Source organism: Pyrus communis, chromosome 4, assembly GCF_041283825.1.
Source record: "Pyrus communis isolate YQ-2024b chromosome 4, ASM4128382v1, whole genome shotgun sequence".
NCBI classification, from domain to species: Eukaryota; Viridiplantae; Streptophyta; class Magnoliopsida; order Rosales; family Rosaceae; genus Pyrus; species Pyrus communis.
The window spans coordinates 16,944,673-16,962,337 of record NC_142568.1 but is presented as its reverse complement, the minus strand read 5'-3'; the positions used below and the strand labels follow the sequence as shown (position 1 = coordinate 16,962,337).

The following is a 17,665-nucleotide window of genomic DNA, read 5'->3' as shown; positions in this document are numbered from 1 at the left end:
TCTTTTAGAACTGGCTTTTAAAGTAGAGTAGTTTGTCAGCTCTCTTGAATTCAGAACTGGCTTTTAAGATAGAGTAATTTGTCAACTCTCTTGAATTACTTTTACTAATCCGGGTTAAGATATAATTGGACAAACGGTTTGTGAAATGCCTCATAAAACATCGCCTTGTAAGAGCTTAATTTTTTTGCATGCCCACATTGCCACAAACTTGATATATCTGGCTCCGAAGAAGGTGACATTTTGCAAATGTCGTTAAACCAAATGATCATTGACATTTGACATCAATGTTTCATGACAGACGAAGTGAACAGGTTTAATGTTTCAATGATTCTGAAGAACCTTACAAGTTATAACAATGTTCAACAAAAGTACCAGAGCTTCTGAATTCACCCTTCTCTAAGAAGCCACTGAAAATCAAGCTACAACGAAACAAACAGGCTAAAGAAAGGCATATAGAAAAGATGAATGTTTCAAACATTCACTCTTCCAGCCTATGCTTACAGTTCTCCGTCCCAGAGCTCCTCAATGGTCTTGTATGCACCGTGCTCCTTGTTGACAAATCCAGTACCTTTCACTAACCTTTCCTGTACGGAAGGAAATACGAAGAAACTTTAGCAAAGTCGAATCACATAGAAATGAAATTAGACTATAGCAGATGTTACTAAACCGAATCTTCCCAAACAGAAAGTTCGTTCATAATTCAAGCATGATACACCAAGAAGAAGAAATCACAGCTTGAATTTGGGGAAAGAATGACGGGACAAAGAAAGAGTTACTTGCCTGCTTTACTTCAGCAAAGTTTGCAAGCAAGTCCTCAGGAATAGACCAATCAAAAACATCAAAATTTTCCTTGATCCTTTCCTCCTTTGTGCTCTTAGGCAGTACACTGTGACCCGATTGTAGCCCCCATCGGATAGCCACTTGCGGAGGAGTCTTGCCCAGCTTCTCTGCCACCGATAATAGAATTGGATTCTTAAGGACATCACCCTTAATGCTACTTGTGCCTGGGGATCCCAATGGTGAATACCCCTGAAATTAGAAAAGCATCACAGCATTATACCAATAATTAGCAGCTTGTGCCTTTCGAAAATCATCAAAAGAGGCTTTTAACTTCATATCAGAATACTCACACTTAAGTGGACTCCCTTGGATTTACAGAATTCATGTAGCTTTGGCTGCTGCCACTGAGGGTGGCATTCCACTTGATTAACAGCGGGAGGGATGCGCGCTACAGCTAACAGGTCGCCAAGCTTTTTGGTAGAAAAATTGCTGACTCCAATAGCCCTGGCCTTTCCAGAGTCATATGCTGCCTCCAGTGCTTTCCAAGTACTGGGTATGTCAGGTTGGTCAAGGTTTTCAGGCTTAAAGCCAGCGGAACCCTTCTTCATCTTGACCGGCCAGTGGATCTACAATAATTTTACGAACATTCGGTGGCAAATAAAACGAGATTCTATGAGTTTATGATACTAGTGAAATTTGTAAGGTTGCTGCTTGTTCTTAAACATACTCCAACGTCATATCATGAAAACGAACTAAATCATATCCCAAGATTGTAATTATTTTTGCAGATATCATTTGGATCATGTCAAATAAAATGTTATCTTGTCGAAGATTTAACATTTTTTAATGGTAATGTTCGATTATTATTTGAATGTACGATCCAAATCCTAAACCCATACACCAGCAAACCAAGATATCAGATTGTACATACAAGATACAGATCGAGATAGTCGAGTTGTAAGTCTTGCAGGGTACCATCTATTGCCTTCCGCACATCTTCTGGTGCATGATTGCTACACCTGCACAGTGTCACATATGCAATTTCAAAATTCAAATTCAACCTTTCCAATTAGATGGTAAGATCATCTCTAACTCAAGGGATAAAACTTAAAATATAAGCTTTAAAATCTCCAAACCATCTCTAACTATAGGCTAAAATAAGTCTTGGGGATAAAATATATCTGGGCTAGATTCTCTTCACGATTTAAGCTTGACTTAAATTATTCTGGACCCACTAAATTGTCATATTTGAAATCTTTTTTTTTTTTTTTTTTACTTATAATCTAATGGCTATGATCAAATAAGATCAAATATAATGGTAAAAAAAAAAAACAATATTTGACGGTCCAAAATTAAATCTAACGTCTAAAATAATTTAAGAAAATTATTTAAATCAAATTTAACTTCAAATTTTATAAATACCTATGTATTTGTATGATATTTAATTACTTATCGAAATTTAAATATTTTTAAATTAAAATGTTCATAAAAATAAATTTGGATAATCTATATAAATTTTATTTTCAAAAAAAGTTACCGAAAACAAAAAGTTAGGCTAGAATCATTTTTTAATAATTTCGAACTAAAATTTTAAACCACAAGGGTTGGAGGGGAAAAATAGTTTCGGACTCATAGCTTAAAATTTTCTGACTTAAATTTTTAAGCTTAACCTCGAAGGGTTGGAGATGATCTAAAGACTCAAGAGTCTTGAAATGGAAAGGGAAATACACACAACAAAATCGGTTACAAACATGTAGTAAAAAATAAAAATTGAAAGGACATTAAACCGACAATAAGTCATACATAAACAACGGTTTAGTACCCCTTTGTTGACAAACATCGTGTTCATTTTTTACTAAAAGTTTGTAGCCAGTGTCGTATATTTCCCAAAGTTAATAAGATATTGAAAACAGACCAGAGTTTTGAAGTGATCCATAATTCCTCGCGCTTCACTACACCATCAGCATAAAGCTTCTTCAGAGCAAACCCAATCTACCAAAAAAAAAAAAAAGAAATCCATGAAATTACTGGTCACTGCGATACATAAATCATAGAACAAACCAGATTAATTAAGCAGAAAAATTCGAAACACACAATTAATCAAAAGTATTGAAATTTAAATACCTCCTTTTCATTTCCATAAGCTTGAGCACAATCAATATGCCGATATCCAACCTGCATTGACACAGACGCAAAATTAAACTCAATTTTATTTATTTATTTTTTGGAATTGGACTTCCAAATTAAAGCAACCGAAGATACCTTGACGGCGGCGGTGACGGCGGCAGCGACGACGCCAGGCTCGGCCTGCCACGTGCCCAGTCCGACTGACGGAATCTTGGCCCCGGTGTTGAGCTCAAAGAACCGAATTGCTTCCGCCATTTTTCGCCTTTTTTGTGGTTTGTTTGCAGAAAAATTCACACTTTTCTTCGATTTTTGAGTGCAAATAATGGAGCAAGATAATTGGGCCAGTTACCATATATGGCTGGAGGAAAACGGCAACACGGCAAATGAATGACGTTGCATAGACTAAAAGAAGCAAATATTTGACCAAAAACTAAACGGAAGAACCATATGGTCCATTGCTGTTACACCTAAAGTTGGAGAGAATGGTAATTTTATGGGCCCAGCCGTGAATTGTTTTGGAGTTGGACAATTAAAGAGAGGACGGCGGATCTTCTTTGTGAGAATTCTTTGAATCTTTTAATTATATTCGTTCATCGTGAATTATGTGATCAGTTTTTATCAAGTACTATTTATATTCAACTTTAAATAAAAAATTATAATAATTTCTGACTGCATAATATACGATAAATAGATGTGATTTAAAAATTTTTGAGATCCTCACAAAAAAATCTGACAAGAATCCTTACTCGGCTATTGGGTTCTTTCCTTTGTGCTTCTCTCTCCTATATTTCAGCTTGGTTGTCGTCATCGTCGTGTCACCACTGACGTTGATCAATATTTGTTACCAATTTGTTTTTTAATTCGTTTATTTCAGATATAATCTGAGTTTCTTCACCACTTGCTTGTCTATACCCTATATCAAGGTTGAAAAACGAGACATTTTTTTTTCTACCATTTTATATCCACAATAAAATTATTTGGTTAATTTAATGTTTGTCGTTTGTTTAAACAATAAATAATTTGTTTAAAAAGAGCTCTTTCAAGCCACCAAATTGATCAAAACAAAGACTTTTTACTTTATGTGGTCTAATATCTTAGATTTTTGAGTTTTCTATTGTGCGTAACACGTTTGAAATTTTCTCATTTATTAAATTATTGTAATAATTTCGAAACCAAAACATTCCTAATTAAAATATGCACTACCTGTGTTTATCCAACCGTAGAACAAAACATTGCCGCATGGTTACGATTATGCAATCAAAGTCTTGAACATATAATAAAAACCAGTATGTCAGATAGTTAAGAAAACGTGTGTATATGTTGAGTCGGACAGTCCACCCCTTCACTAGGTCTCTGGATCCACTCTCTCACCAAAAGGCATACATCCCTCTTCCTTTTGGTTAATCCGACATCACAACGTGACGATATTTTATTGGGTAATGTTAATGAAATTAAATTTCTAAATTATATGATACGATTGTTGATGATTGAATTTATCACTCAATGTTGATTAATGTTTATTTCATATTGATGACGAAATTAAATTTCTAAACTATATGATGCGATTGTTGATGATTGAATTTATTACTCAATGTTGATTAATGTTTATTTCATATTGATGACACATTATTTGCAAATTTAATTTAAAGGATTAGTTTTTATTAGGGATGAGTGACGGTTATGACGGGCAGATAATCGCGATTATTTATTCATAACCATTTATCCGTTGGATATTTACATAAACATGTATACCCATACCTATAACCGTTTATAAACGGTTAACCATACACATAACCGGATACCTATTTACCCATAACCGCATACTGTTTACATTTTTTTTTTTTACCCGTCTACCTATTTTTTTAACAACTTGAAAATTAAATAGAAATTTGTCATAATTTCTTTTTTCTAACTATTAAATACCGTTATAAGTACATTTAACATGTATTTTTATATTAACGGCAATATTATTTATGAATATATACGATGTCTCCCAATTATTTGACGGTCAATCTATTACAAGAATCATGCATGGTTGTAGGTTAATTAATATTCTTGTATACTTATATATATATATGTGTGTGTGTGTGTGTGTGTGTGTGTGTGTGTAAGTACGCATCAGTCTGCTAATAAGCTAATTTGAAAAATATTTGGATTTTTATTTAGAAACATATGTTCATCTATCCAATGTAACAACCCGTTCCAAATTTTACGTTTTTATTTTATTTTAAAAGCGTGAATTTACGAAATTGCCCTAGAGGCAAGGACTTTGACTTCTGTTGACCATCGACTTGAGAGATGTGGGACTTATTCTTTTAGCATATCCTCGTAGTACTCATTGGTACGAACGTATAGGCGAAAACCGTTTACGAGTCCGGTTTATAACGGTATACTTATGGACGTTTGAAATTCGTTGTTTAAATATTTGAATTCCCACCTTGTGGGATTAGTGAACCAATTAAATTAAAGGGACAAGGAACCAATTAGAAGAGAGAAGTGAAGCTTGCAGCCAATCAGAAAGAAAGAAGAACAGAAAAGGAAAAAAAAAAAAAAAAAAGGGGGAAAAGCTTCCCGTGCACCCATACCCGCACCACCGCGAGTCCATTTTCCAAGGCCGATTCCGGCCAACTCCGGTGGATGTTTTCGATACCACCACCACCATCTTGAAGATCTCATTCCCCTCTACAAAACCCACCCAAGAACCACCTTGATTAACCATGGTATGTGGCGGTTTAAGGCCACGAAAGTTGACGAAAATCAATGGTGCTCCGGCCACCCTTTTCGATTTTCCGGCAAATCGGCAAAGCGATGGACGATGCCACCACTTGGGCTTTGTAGCCCATCATCACAGGAGCAAAACCCAACCAACCTTGACCCTATTGGACCACCGTAGACGATGAATCGGCGTCAGGAAGTTTTAGGCACCAGCCGGCTTTGTGGGAAAAATTGACCATCTTCCGTCCACTTTTGGATTTCGTGGCAGGTATGAAAGTTGCTCCACTCATTGAGATTTTCATTTATGTGAAGTTTGAGAATTTTTGGAAATAGTTGGATTTTCCGGCGAGTCGGGGCGGCCGACCACCACCCGCGGTGGCGCGTGGCCAGTGGGCCGCCAATGCTATTTTTAGGTTATGTCAAATGTCTTGAATTCAGTTTTGTCATTTGAATAACGTAGGTTGATAGTTGGAACCTAAATTCGTTACGATACGTTACTTGATAAAAATGTGAATCGACGATCCGACCGTTGGATCGTCACCAAAATTGGATACATTATAATACGTAATATTTAAAGATCATAGGAATTTATGGATCGGGAATCCGACTTACGGATCTTCCTGAATTGGAGTTGTAAGTTAGTAAAATAAATGTTCACGGCCACTTGTTTTAGGCAATTGGTGGAGATCTGACCGTTGGATCGTAAAGAAATTTTAATATGTTATTCTAGAAACATATTGTGGATCGTTGGAAGTTGCGGATTAGAAATCTGATATGCAGATCTTCCGAGTCAAGTTATACAGGGTTGTAAACCCTACCGTCGATCTTTGATCGATGGTTGACTTGTGGTCAATGGGTCCCAAACTATTTTAAAATGTCGTTGAGGTTGTGTTTTATGTGAATTACGTATTCTTCGGATAAGAGTTCTGAGATGTGATTTAATAATTGGTCACAGGGACCAATCATTCAAGACGCCTCGATGTGTGCGCTAGAGAATCATAGCGTGAACTCCAGGTAAGTGGATCTTTTCCTTTTTATCGTATATATTGTTGAGAGTTCTATCGACACTTTTAAATTGATTAGGTATATTACTTTCATATATAATTATTGTGAATGCTTGAAGTACTATATGAACTACGAATGGTTTGATCCCTGTTTAGGGTATGTAGGCAGTCTAACGAGACGTTAGATTCAGCGATAAAATATTTGAGACAAAAGCCTTGCTTGGGAAATTGAGTAATGCGAAGGAAATTGGTAAAGACAAGTTTTAGTTTTATGAATTAGTTAGCTAAATTAGTGTTAATTGGGTCGTCATGGATAATTATCCCTGAAAATAAGTAATTTGGGAGTAGGGTGTTATTGATTGTACACTTCTCACTGTATTGTTTATAATTGTACATGCTACGACATGGTTGAGTATTAGATTGCATCATGGTATATCCATATGTATATTACTTGCATATAATTATTGGGAATGCTTTCAAGTGCAAAGGTGAACTCATGACACCCAGGTAAATTCAGGTGAATTTATGGTATTAATTGAATCGATTGAGTTATAGCATGACTACAGTTATGTGTTAGGCAACTTTGATACTATCGTACTGGTTGCCATGAGTTCCACATGTTACATTGAGATGCATTGAGAGCTCATAAACCTGCACCCCGGTGTTAGTGCTCCCTCCCGTGGCCAGGGTACAGTGTGATGTTCACCTCCCGCACCTTACGCTCACCTTGGATTCAAGGTAGGTGCACAGTCTTGTCGTACAGACCACTTTAGGTGGTTCCGACTCGTAGGTGACCCGCGATTATTCGCCCAGTCTTCAGATGATCGTAGCATTTGAGCGTATTTATTTACACCCAGTCCTGTCGTACAGACCACGTTAGGTGGTTCCGACTCGTGTGCGGGTATACTTATTGAGCTATTGGCTAGCCAGGATTGATGAGATATGGATAAGTCATACAGGTCACTATAGGTGACTCCGACTTATATGCTAGCCATGATGGATGAGATATGGATAAGTCGTACAGGTCACTATAGGTGACTTCGACTTATATGCTAGCCATGATTGATGAGATATGGATAAGTCGTACAGGTCACTATAGGTGACTCCGACTTATATGTTAGCCAGGATTGATGAGATATGGATAAGTCGTACAGGTCATTATAGGTGACTCCGACTTATATGCTAGTCATGATTGATGAGATATGGATAAGTTGTACATGTCATTTTAGATGACTCTGACTGATATATTACTTTGTATTGATTTAATTCATTTGGCCTACTTATTAATGTATGGTGGAGTTGATGGCAAACCGTGGTTTTGGTCATTTCTGAGTATGGTTTGGATATATGTATATATGTTGTACTGTCTTATGGAAAACGATACGGGTTTTACATTTAGGGGCATTACTTTTAGAGAGGTAATAACCTTGGGAAGCTTGGTTTTATTGCTTACTCACACCTTCTGTTTGGTGCCCTCCAAGTTTTAGCTGCTGAGTTTGTATCGATAAGAATCTGTGGCGAATCTTAGTATTGATGTATATTTCTGAGGGTATGATTCTTACCCACACTATTGTACCTTACTTATGCTCTGACATCGCGTGTGAAATGGATTCACTCCCACTCGTAGCGCACTCTGGTACTTAGACACTTTTAGATTCAAATTTATTCACTTTTTATACACTATCACATTTTATGGCTTCGTCACCTTCCAGGTGTCGGCCAGCACAGCTCGATTCAGGGTCTAAGTAGACTTTCTGGGTCGAAGTGTGTCATCCAAGCTATTTAATCGATTTCTAATTTTGGCGTCAAATATTTATTGAAAATTGGAGGCCAATTAAATATACACACACACACACACACACACACACACACACACACATATATATATATATAAGTACACATCATTTGATAATAACATGTTTCTAAATGCTCAAGGTAATCATTATCTTGAATTGGTCAAATCTCCATAAGACTCCAAAACAAAACTGTTGAACACTCTAATGCTTTAGTACATTCAATTACATATATTAAACATTAGTCTGTACTATTAACTATATTTTTCTCCCAAGTGAGGCATATATATATATATATATATATATTTTATATAACCCTTTATAACCAAATATATCTCGGGTTACTAAACCTAAGTTAGAAGCTGATTATTAATTTTCTTTTTAGTTTTACATATATTAAAATAAACAGGTAAATAGGTACTCGTTTATAATCGCTGATAATACCCATAACCGTCCATTTAAATTTCATAGGTAAACAGTTATACCCATAATCGTTTATTTATCTAAATGATTACCATAACCGTAACCGTCAAATTTAAATATACTGATAACCCCGATTACTCATAATCAATGAATATTTGCCCTTCCATAGTCTTTATGTCATTACCTTTTTTTTATTAAACGGCTCTACAAGTTCGATCACCTATGCTAGATCCAAGATTTCCTCTCCCTCACATGGTACACTCGGTGGTCCTTAAAGTACAGGAACCCTTCTCATTCGCAACGAGTAACATGAAAAAGCAGGGCCACGTAGGAAGTGTCAGTCAGTGGGCCCTACTCAACCTCACGAGCTAATTAATTAGTAATCACTGATAAACTCTCAATAGTCAACTGGGGTCCACCACGACAGGACAGTAATTCCGTCCTTAAACAACCCAGATCGGTCATAAATCAACATTAGGGTTTCTTTAATGGGACGATTTCGTAATTTGGAATCAAAGAAATCAAATTGATCAGAACCACTGATTGGGATTCCCTGGATCTTCCCGAATCCAACTTAATCCAATCAGCGATTTCGACACACGTTTCCTCCGATTGAAATCGGAAAGTGGAGGATTTCATGGCGGAGATTGGGGGAGATTGAACCCGTATGGGAGGAGCGTGAGGTTTAGGGTTTTGGATTTTAGGGACTCTCTCTCGCTCCCCTGTCTCTCTCTAGACTCTCTGCTCAATCCGGCTCCCCTGTGTCTCTCTAGACACAATCCGGTTCAGAAATGAAGGAGCTGCTCGGGAGACCTGGGTCCGTGAGCGGGTTGCTGCTGAGGGTATCGCAATTTTCATGTGCTGGTATCGCCATCGCCGTCATGGTCACCACCGACGGCTTCGCTGAATTCACTTGTTTCTGGTATATTTATTTATTGTTTTCTGTTTCCGTTATTTCAACTTCTTGCACTTTAATTTACCCGAAGTCATTATTTATTGGTTTTCCTAATTATTTTTATTGAATTTTATGAGTTTTGGTTTGAAATTTGGTATCTAATTGCATTTAGGATTTATATTGTTACAGTGGTGAACTGTTTTTGACTGGTTTAAGCTGCTTATGTTTTATTGACACATAAATATATGACGAGAATCCGGCCGTGATAGTTGAAATTGAAATTCAAACACTGAGGAGATCAACCTGAGAAATTTTCGGCGAAACTGTATATGAGTGGTGGAGTTATAGAATTAGCATACAGTTATAGAACTATATGTATCACCTTAGAATGAGATTAGTGCATAATCCACTGACCTTGTTGATACACGAATGCAGAAATTATCGGTACACTAGTCATCGACATGTACATTTCTTTGTATTTTTGAAAGTTTTTTCGGAGATTTTAACATAAGGAAAGTGAAACCAATTGGCCATATTTGTTTGTTTCTCATAGTTTTCTGTCACTACTTTGTTTCCAATATGTGCTCCTTGATGCTATTGATTGTTGTTAACTGCTATTAGTTTGTTCCTGATGGGTCTGAGATGGGTTATGAATCTTTTCTTCAATTAGTGGTAGTTAATTGTTCTGCAAAAGCTTCGTGTTGATCTCTGTCCTATGGTTCAGCTATTTGGTTGCGTCGATGGCACTTCAAGTGCTATGGAGCTTGGGGCTTGCTTGTCTTGATATTTATGCTTTGAGCAAAAAGAGAGACCTTCAAAATAAATTACTAGTGAGGCTATTTGTTGTTGGTGATTGGGTATGTCACTCGTCCCTTAAACTCTTTTCACATCCTTTATGGCTGATGTTATGTCTTGTGTACGTTTGAGGTCGAATACCGGCTGCTGAAATAAATCCAAATTTGAATGTTCAGTTAACAGCTACTTTATCACTGGCTGCTGCAAGCTCTTCATCAGGGATTGCAATTCTGTTTGTAAGAGACTTTCATTTCTGCACGGTTAGATGGGGTTTACCATGCGGTAGCTACAAGCTTGCAGTTTCCTTCACTTTTGTCACTTGGATCCTTACTTCCATATCCTTTCACGTGATGTTTTGGATCCTATCGGCATTAGTTTAGAGGGTTGTGTTTTTCAGTTCTACCGATGATACATTTACGCTACAGCATTCATTTATTTGCTCGTAAATGGAAGAGTCTGCAACTTGCCTCATTTTTTTTTTCTGAGGCAATTTAGCACCCTCGTATTTTATTTCAATGTGTATTTTTTATGTTGCACCCTCAACCGTACCATATCTTAATCCACTTAATGTACAGAGATGTATTGAAGCAGTTCTACAGATTCAATATGATTTCTTGTTTGCCTGCCCTCCGGGATTTAGGTATGGAATTTAAATCTTGAAACTACATGCACATTAGTTATTTCATCGGTTTGCCTCCTGCAGTGCACAACAGATGTGCGAACGGAGCATGCGGACAACACCCCACGTTCAACCATCGTGCAATGTAACTGAGCTTTGTGTTCGCGTTTTGTTATACTTTTGTTTGTTGGTTATGTGTATTTTTGTCAACTTTTTAGTGCCACTATATAAAGGCCCGAGGATTCGAAGAGACGGATGGATCACGGAGGTTTGGCTGAATAATCATCTCAAAACTACAAAGGCGAGTAGATAGTTTGTGGCACCATCACTATTTATTGCGATTCTTGATATATCTTCCCACAAATTCTTTGCCTCTTACTCATTTCTTAGGGTTTATTCATTTTGTTATGCTAGAAAACATGTATCGATTGGTCGAGGCATGGACATTGATGACAGTTGAATAATAGAAGAGTTTATACAGTTTGATGAGCTATACCTTTCTGAATTAGGATTCAGACTGGTTACCACGGCCTTGTTCGCAGGTATACGGATGCAGGAACATCACTTGAAATTAGTAAGAAAGCGATCCTATACTTAATCTTATCAGCAACTTCTTTCATTGAGGGCTGATTACGCCTCTGATCATTGAAGCACGATCGGGCAAGAAATCCCAGCGCCTTCATCGTCTCCAATTTGTGCTCGCTAGCACCCTCTTTAATAACTGGATCGACAGCATCCATCAACCTTCCTCCTTTCAATACCCTCTTCATGTACGGCACCAATCTCGTATCTTCCTCTCGTCTGTTGAAATCGATAACCTCCTGAGAAGTCTACAGCTCCAACAGTACAACACCAAAGCTGTAAACGTCGATCTTATCCGGGAGCTGAAAGTTACTGAGGTAGTCAGGGTCTAGATAACCGGGGGTCCCCTAATTACTGGTTTCTTTGTCCTCAACCAGCCTCGAGATCCCGAAGTCTGAAAGTTTTGCCTCAAAATCTTCATCCAGCAATATGTTGCTGGATTTCACGTCACCGTGGTAAATGGGCTGCACATCAGAAGAGTGAAGGATAGGCAAGGCCTTCAGCTGTTTGGTGAGCAATTCGGAGCCTCTGACGCCAACCAATCGGAGCCCATTTTTCGCTGTGACGACAGTGAAGATGATCAGAAAGAGTTCCATTTGGAACGTATTCATATACGAGGATAGGTTGATACAGCGGCCAATGAGTCTCACCAGGCTCCTATGGTTCACCTGGCAGAGAATTCGAACCTCGTTAAGAATATGATCAATGCTCTCGGTGTCACCGTGCTTGGTATGCTTGATAGCGGCGATGGTTCCGTCATCAAGAGTGCCCTTGAAGACTTGAGAAAAGCCGCCGGAGCCGGTTATAGAAAAGAATGTTTTGAATGTGTTTATTGTGTTCTTCTCATTCTGAGGTATATATAATCATGCAATTTATCTCCTAAAGTAGGAAACTCAAAATTATAGGAATCCCACAATTAAAGGAAATATTATACAAGTCAACACTCCCTCTCAAGTTGGTGCATATATGTCACACATGCCTAACTTGTCCAAAAACATTGAAAACTTGTAGCTAGAACCGGCCTTTGTAAGTATATCCGCCACTTGAACCTCAATCCTAATCGGAGGAAATTCAATTAATTTCCCTTCCAATTTTTCTTTAGTGAAGAACCTATCAACGTCCACATGCTTAGTGCTATCATATTGTATTGGATTATGAGCAACATCCTTTGCAGCTTTGTTGTCATAGAATAACTTCATCGATTGACTATGATCAACCCACAAATCTTGTAATAGAAACTTAAGTCACAAAAGTTCACAAATACCAAAAGCCATACCTCTATATTATGCTTCTGCACTCGACCTAGCTACTACATTTTGCTTTTAACTTCTCCATGTTACTAAATTACCTCCAACAAAGGTGAAGTATCTTGATGTCAATCATCGGTCATGTACCAAACCTGCCCAGTTGACATCGGTATATCCTTCAATCCTGAAATGCTCATTCTTCTTAAACAAAATTTATTTTCCTGGACTCCCTTTCGAATAACACAATATTCTCATAACTGCACTCATATGTTGTTCTCCTGGATCATGCATATATTGACTGACCACACGCAGGGCATGAGCAGGATCAAGTCTTGTATGTGCCAAATACATCAATCTCCCAACTAACCTCTGATATCTTCCTTTGGCTACCAGTACTTGATTCTGGTCAATACTCAACTTCTTTCCTTCAACATACGGAGTTGCTACAGGTTTACATGCTAACATCCCAGTCTTTTTTAACAAATCAATAATATACTTCCTTTGGGACATAAATATTCCAGACTTGCTTCTTGATACCTCAATTCTAAGAAAGTATTTCAGAGATCCAACATCTTTCATTTCAAACTCCATGGACAAATACTTCTTTAACACTGATTGTTCAGCTGGGTCATTCCCTATAACCACTATGTCATCCACATATATAATGAGTACTGTAATCTTTTTATTCTTTTGTTTCAAGAACAAAGTGTGATCCCAATTGCCCTGTCTATACCTGAATGCCTTCATTGATTTAGTGAACCTGCCGAACCATGCTCTTGGTGACTGCTTCAATCCATACAGTAACTTTTTTAGCTTACGTTCCTTACCCTTGTTCATGTCCGTTCTAGTACATCCTGGTTGAAGCTCCATATAAATTTCTTCAGTTAAATCTCCATGTAGGAATGCATTTTTGACATTGAACTGTTGAAGCGACTAGTCTAGGTTCATTGCCAGGGATAATAGAACTCGAATGGTATTGATCTTGGCTACTGGTGTGAAGATGTCTATGTAATCTATGCCATATTTATGAGTGTACCATTTGCCACTAGTCTTGCTTTAAATCGATTAACCGTTCCATCGGCTTTGTATTTCACTATATAAACCCATTACATCCCACAGGTTTCTTGCTCGCTGGCAAGTTCGATAGTTTTAAGGTAGCATTCTTCTTCAGTGCTCTTAGCTCTTCATTCATCGTTTTTTTTCATCTAGGATCAGCTAAGGCTTCATACACACTGTTAGGAATATATACAGTAGACAATTGATTTGCAAATGACTTATTTGATTTAGACAGGCGACAAGTGGACACATAGTTGTTTAATAGGTACCTCACTCTTGAGTTATGGGTTGGTTTGCTCACTAAATATTTAGTTTTACACTTAAGGTCTGCTTATAAGTGGGTTTAGGAATACCTCGATTAATTCTTTCCAGGAGACTATGGAGTGGTGGTTCATTTGGTCTAGAAGACGATTAGTTATGAGAATCACTGAGGGACTAGTTAGCATGAATTGTTTCTTCTACAACCATGGGGTTTAGTTGCAAGGGAGACGTGTCACCCGCCATCTCAGGTTTGGCGATAAGCTGATGTGCAGCAACAACCTGCTGGGAATTAGGCTGCTGTGCAGTTGGCGTCTCCTTGGCGGTAGGCTACTGTGTCGTGGCTTGCTGCTCGGCGGTCGGCTGTTGTGCAGTCAACATATGTGTAATGGTCTGTTGTTCGGTGGTGGGTGGCTGCATAGTAGTTTGCTGCTTGGTTTCATAATCGAATAAACGAACTTCCTCACCTTGAAACTCCCCCTGAAATGAGGACTCATAAGAACCAAAAAACATCTCAATTTCATGAAAAAATGACATCGGCAGTGATAAACATTTTCTTGGTTGGAAGGTGATAGCAACAATAGCTCTTCTGAGTAGTAGCGTACCCCATAAACACACATTGAAGAGCTCGAGGTTCGAGTTTGCTTTGTCATTTTTGGGGAAGGGGTGCACATGGACAAAAGCCACGCATCTAAGGACTCGAATAAGAGGTTGGGAACTGATGGGCAATTGAGCAGGGACATAAGTGTTTGAAATGGTGTCTGAAACTCGAGAGTACTTGAGGGAAGCCAATTAATAATATAGGCAGCAGACGTGAGTGGCCTACCCCAATAATGTAAGGGAAATCGTGCCTCAAGGAGATAACATGAACCATTTCTAATAAATGTCGATTCTTTCGTTCAGCCACCCCATTCTACTGAGTGGTATATGAACATGTGGTCTGATTAACAATATTGTTATATCAAAGAAAGAACGGAGCTCGGTATTAACATACTTGCCTCTATTATCACTTCGAACCACCTGAATGTTCATATTATATTGGACCGAAACCATTTTGTGAAATTTTTAAAAGGCCATACTAACTTCACTTTTTGATTTTAACAAAGTAACACAAGTCATTCTCGTACAATCATCAATAAAGGTGACAAACCAATGAGCTCCACCAAGAGATGCAGTTTTTAAAGGGCCCTAAACATCCGAGTGCACAATCATAAAAGGAACAGAACTCTTATTTAAACTTGGTGGAAAAGAAGTTTGATGGCTCTTAGCCATTTCACACTCATCGTACTTAAACTGCGAAACATCATTTTTCACAAACAAATTAGGAAATAACTTAAGCATATAACCAAACGAAGCAAGGCCAAGACGACGATGCCACATCCATACATCTGACACTTTATTATTATCTGATAAAGTCCCATTCACTGACAGTGCTTGAGTGAGCAATCCCGAGCTACTAGAATTCAACTTGAGAAAATACAGCTTCCCCCGTCTAATACCATAACCAATTGTCTTCCGCATTCGGATGTCCTTAAATACACAAAAATAGGGCCAAAAAACCACCAAACAATATAACGTAAGGGTTATTTGGGCAACAAACAATAAATTATAATTTAAGGAGGAAACCACAAGAACAATATCAAGTCTCATGGTATTAGAAAGGGAACTAATGCCTTCCCCAAGAACTGAGGCGGTATCATTGTTAAGAACATTAACCTCGGCATGGGTGTAGGTTTTTAGTGAGGAAACATGTCTAGAATCATAAGTCATATGTTCAGTGACTCCAGAATCAATTGTCCATGTATTAGTCATAACAGAAGTGGAAACATTAAGTACCGACAATCAAAGCTGATGCTTTGCTTGTAACATCATCTGAATCATCCTTGATTTCTATAACAGAAGCTCGAGGTTTATTGAAGTCAGGGTCACGTGTCTTATCCTAATCCTCAGGATACCCAATCAACTCAAAGCATTGGCTCTTAAAGTGTCCCGTCCTGCCACAATATGGACATTTACCCTGAGGGCAATCACGACTCAATTGGCTGGTTTGTGGCTGCTTAGTTTTACTCTTGAACCCACCTCGGTCGGTTAGGTCAGAGAAGCTGTGAACCTTGGCTGCCATTGCAGCCGGTTCTGAGCCTCAACCAAAGTGGTGTCCTAGGCTTCCAAGAGGGAAGTCATTCATACATTGGGTATATCCATCTTTGCAGGCACATTCGCAGCTGGAATATGTGATCTTGTCCATCGCGCTAAATCGGTAAAAGCATTTGGAATATGTGATCTAATATGTGCTGCACTTCAGTCTCAAACTGAGAAGTGCGGGATCTAAATGAGACAAAGTAGGAGTCTTCCACGATAATTCACATCGTTCTTTAGGCACATTGACGTTCTCATCTCCCCCTAATGACAGGAAAACTATCTCATAGAAGTGACAATCCACGAAATGAATGGTAAACAGATCGCCTATCAAAGGTTCTAAATAACAAATTATTGAAGGAGAATCATATCCAACATAGATTCCCATCCTTCGTTGTAGCCCCATTTTTGTACGTAAAGACGGTGAAATTGACATATAGACCACACAACCAAAAACTCGCAGATGCTATATATCGGGTTTGTATACAGTAACCAACCGAATGACGTTATATGGTTGGGTTGCAACAAGCCTCAGGCGGACTAACATGGCCACGTGCAATATTGCATGGCCTCAAGCAGCGATCAGGAGCTTGGTATGTATGACCAACGATTGATCAATCATTTGTAAGCGCTTAATGAATGCCTCTGCCAGGCCGTTCTAGGTGTGAACATAGGCTACTAGATGTTCAACTTCAACCCCAACCAACATGCAATAGTCATCAAAAGTTTTAGATGTGAATTCTCTAGCATTATCCAATCAAATAAATTTAATCGGATAATCAGAGTGGTGAGCCCTGAGCTTGATAACCTGAGCCAACAATTTAAAGAATACAACGTTCTTTATGGACAACAAGCACATATGTGACCAATGTGTGAAAGTGTCAACCAAAACCATAAAATATCTAAATAGTCTGTAGGGAAGGTAAATCGGTCCACAAATGTTCCCTTGAATCATTTATAGAAAGGAGGATTCGAATGAATCTTGTCATAAGAAGGCTTAATAATGAGCTTTCCCATGGAGTAGGTTTGACATGCGAGTCCTTGAATCGAACCTAAACTTCGGGTTAGTGGATGCCCGTGTGATGATTTGAGGATATAGCGCAACGCTACTTGTCCAGGGTGTCCCAAATGATCATGCCAAAGTGTAATTACCAAAGGTAGGGTCGGCCATACAATGGCTTTCTATAGGGCTTATGGTCGTAGTATATAGACCACTCGGGATACGCTCCATCTTC

General features: G+C 38.2%; 2 protein-coding genes across 3 annotated transcripts; one reads left to right on the top strand and one right to left on the bottom strand.

The window, feature by feature from the left end:
- Positions 1–247: 247 nt before the first annotated feature.
- Positions 248–3,432, bottom strand: LOC137722387 (aldo-keto reductase family 4 member C10). Its single transcript, XM_068461378.2, has 7 exons — positions 3,043–3,432; positions 2,905–2,955; positions 2,696–2,772; positions 1,712–1,799; positions 1,131–1,406; positions 781–1,029; positions 248–584 (listed from the first exon to the last, which is right to left on the bottom strand). The coding sequence occupies exons 1-7, from the start codon at positions 3,160–3,162 to the stop codon at positions 498–500; spliced, it is 948 nt and encodes a 315-aa protein (XP_068317479.2). The 5' UTR covers positions 3,163–3,432; the 3' UTR covers positions 248–497.
- Positions 3,433–9,259: 5,827 nt separating this feature from the next.
- Positions 9,260–11,180, top strand: LOC137723434 (CASP-like protein 5B2). 2 transcript variants are annotated; one of them, XM_088692670.1, is made up of 4 exons: positions 9,260–9,582; positions 9,620–9,764; positions 10,462–10,594; positions 10,709–11,180. In XM_088692670.1, the coding sequence occupies exons 2-4, from the start codon at positions 9,634–9,636 to the stop codon at positions 10,910–10,912; spliced, it is 468 nt and encodes a 155-aa protein (XP_088548796.1). In that variant the 5' UTR covers positions 9,260–9,582; positions 9,620–9,633; the 3' UTR covers positions 10,913–11,180. The 2 variants fall into 2 exon arrangements, with proteins under 2 accessions (XP_088548796.1, XP_068318734.1); XM_068462633.2 differs by having other exon boundaries at positions 9,261–9,764.
- The last annotated feature ends 6,485 nt before the right edge of the window (positions 11,181–17,665 follow it).

Coding starts and splice junctions, on each gene's coding strand:
- LOC137723434 (XM_088692670.1), top strand. CDS start 9,634: ATGAAGGAGCTGCTCGGGAGACCTGGGTCCGTGAGCGGGTTGCTGCTG. Junction 9,765..10,461: donor GCTGAATTCACTTGTTTCTG/GTATATTTATTT, acceptor CCTATGGTTCAG/CTATTTGGTTGCGTCGATGG. Junction 10,595..10,708: donor TATTTGTTGTTGGTGATTGG/GTATGTCACTCG, acceptor TTGAATGTTCAG/TTAACAGCTACTTTATCACT.
- LOC137722387 (XM_068461378.2), bottom strand. CDS start 3,162: ATGGCGGAAGCAATTCGGTTCTTTGAGCTCAACACCGGGGCCAAGATT. Junction 1,800..2,695: donor TGGATCACTTCAAAACTCTG/GTCTGTTTTCAA, acceptor GACACTGTGCAG/GTGTAGCAATCATGCACCAG. Junction 1,407..1,711: donor ACTATCTCGATCTGTATCTT/GTATGTACAATC, acceptor AAATTATTGTAG/ATCCACTGGCCGGTCAAGAT.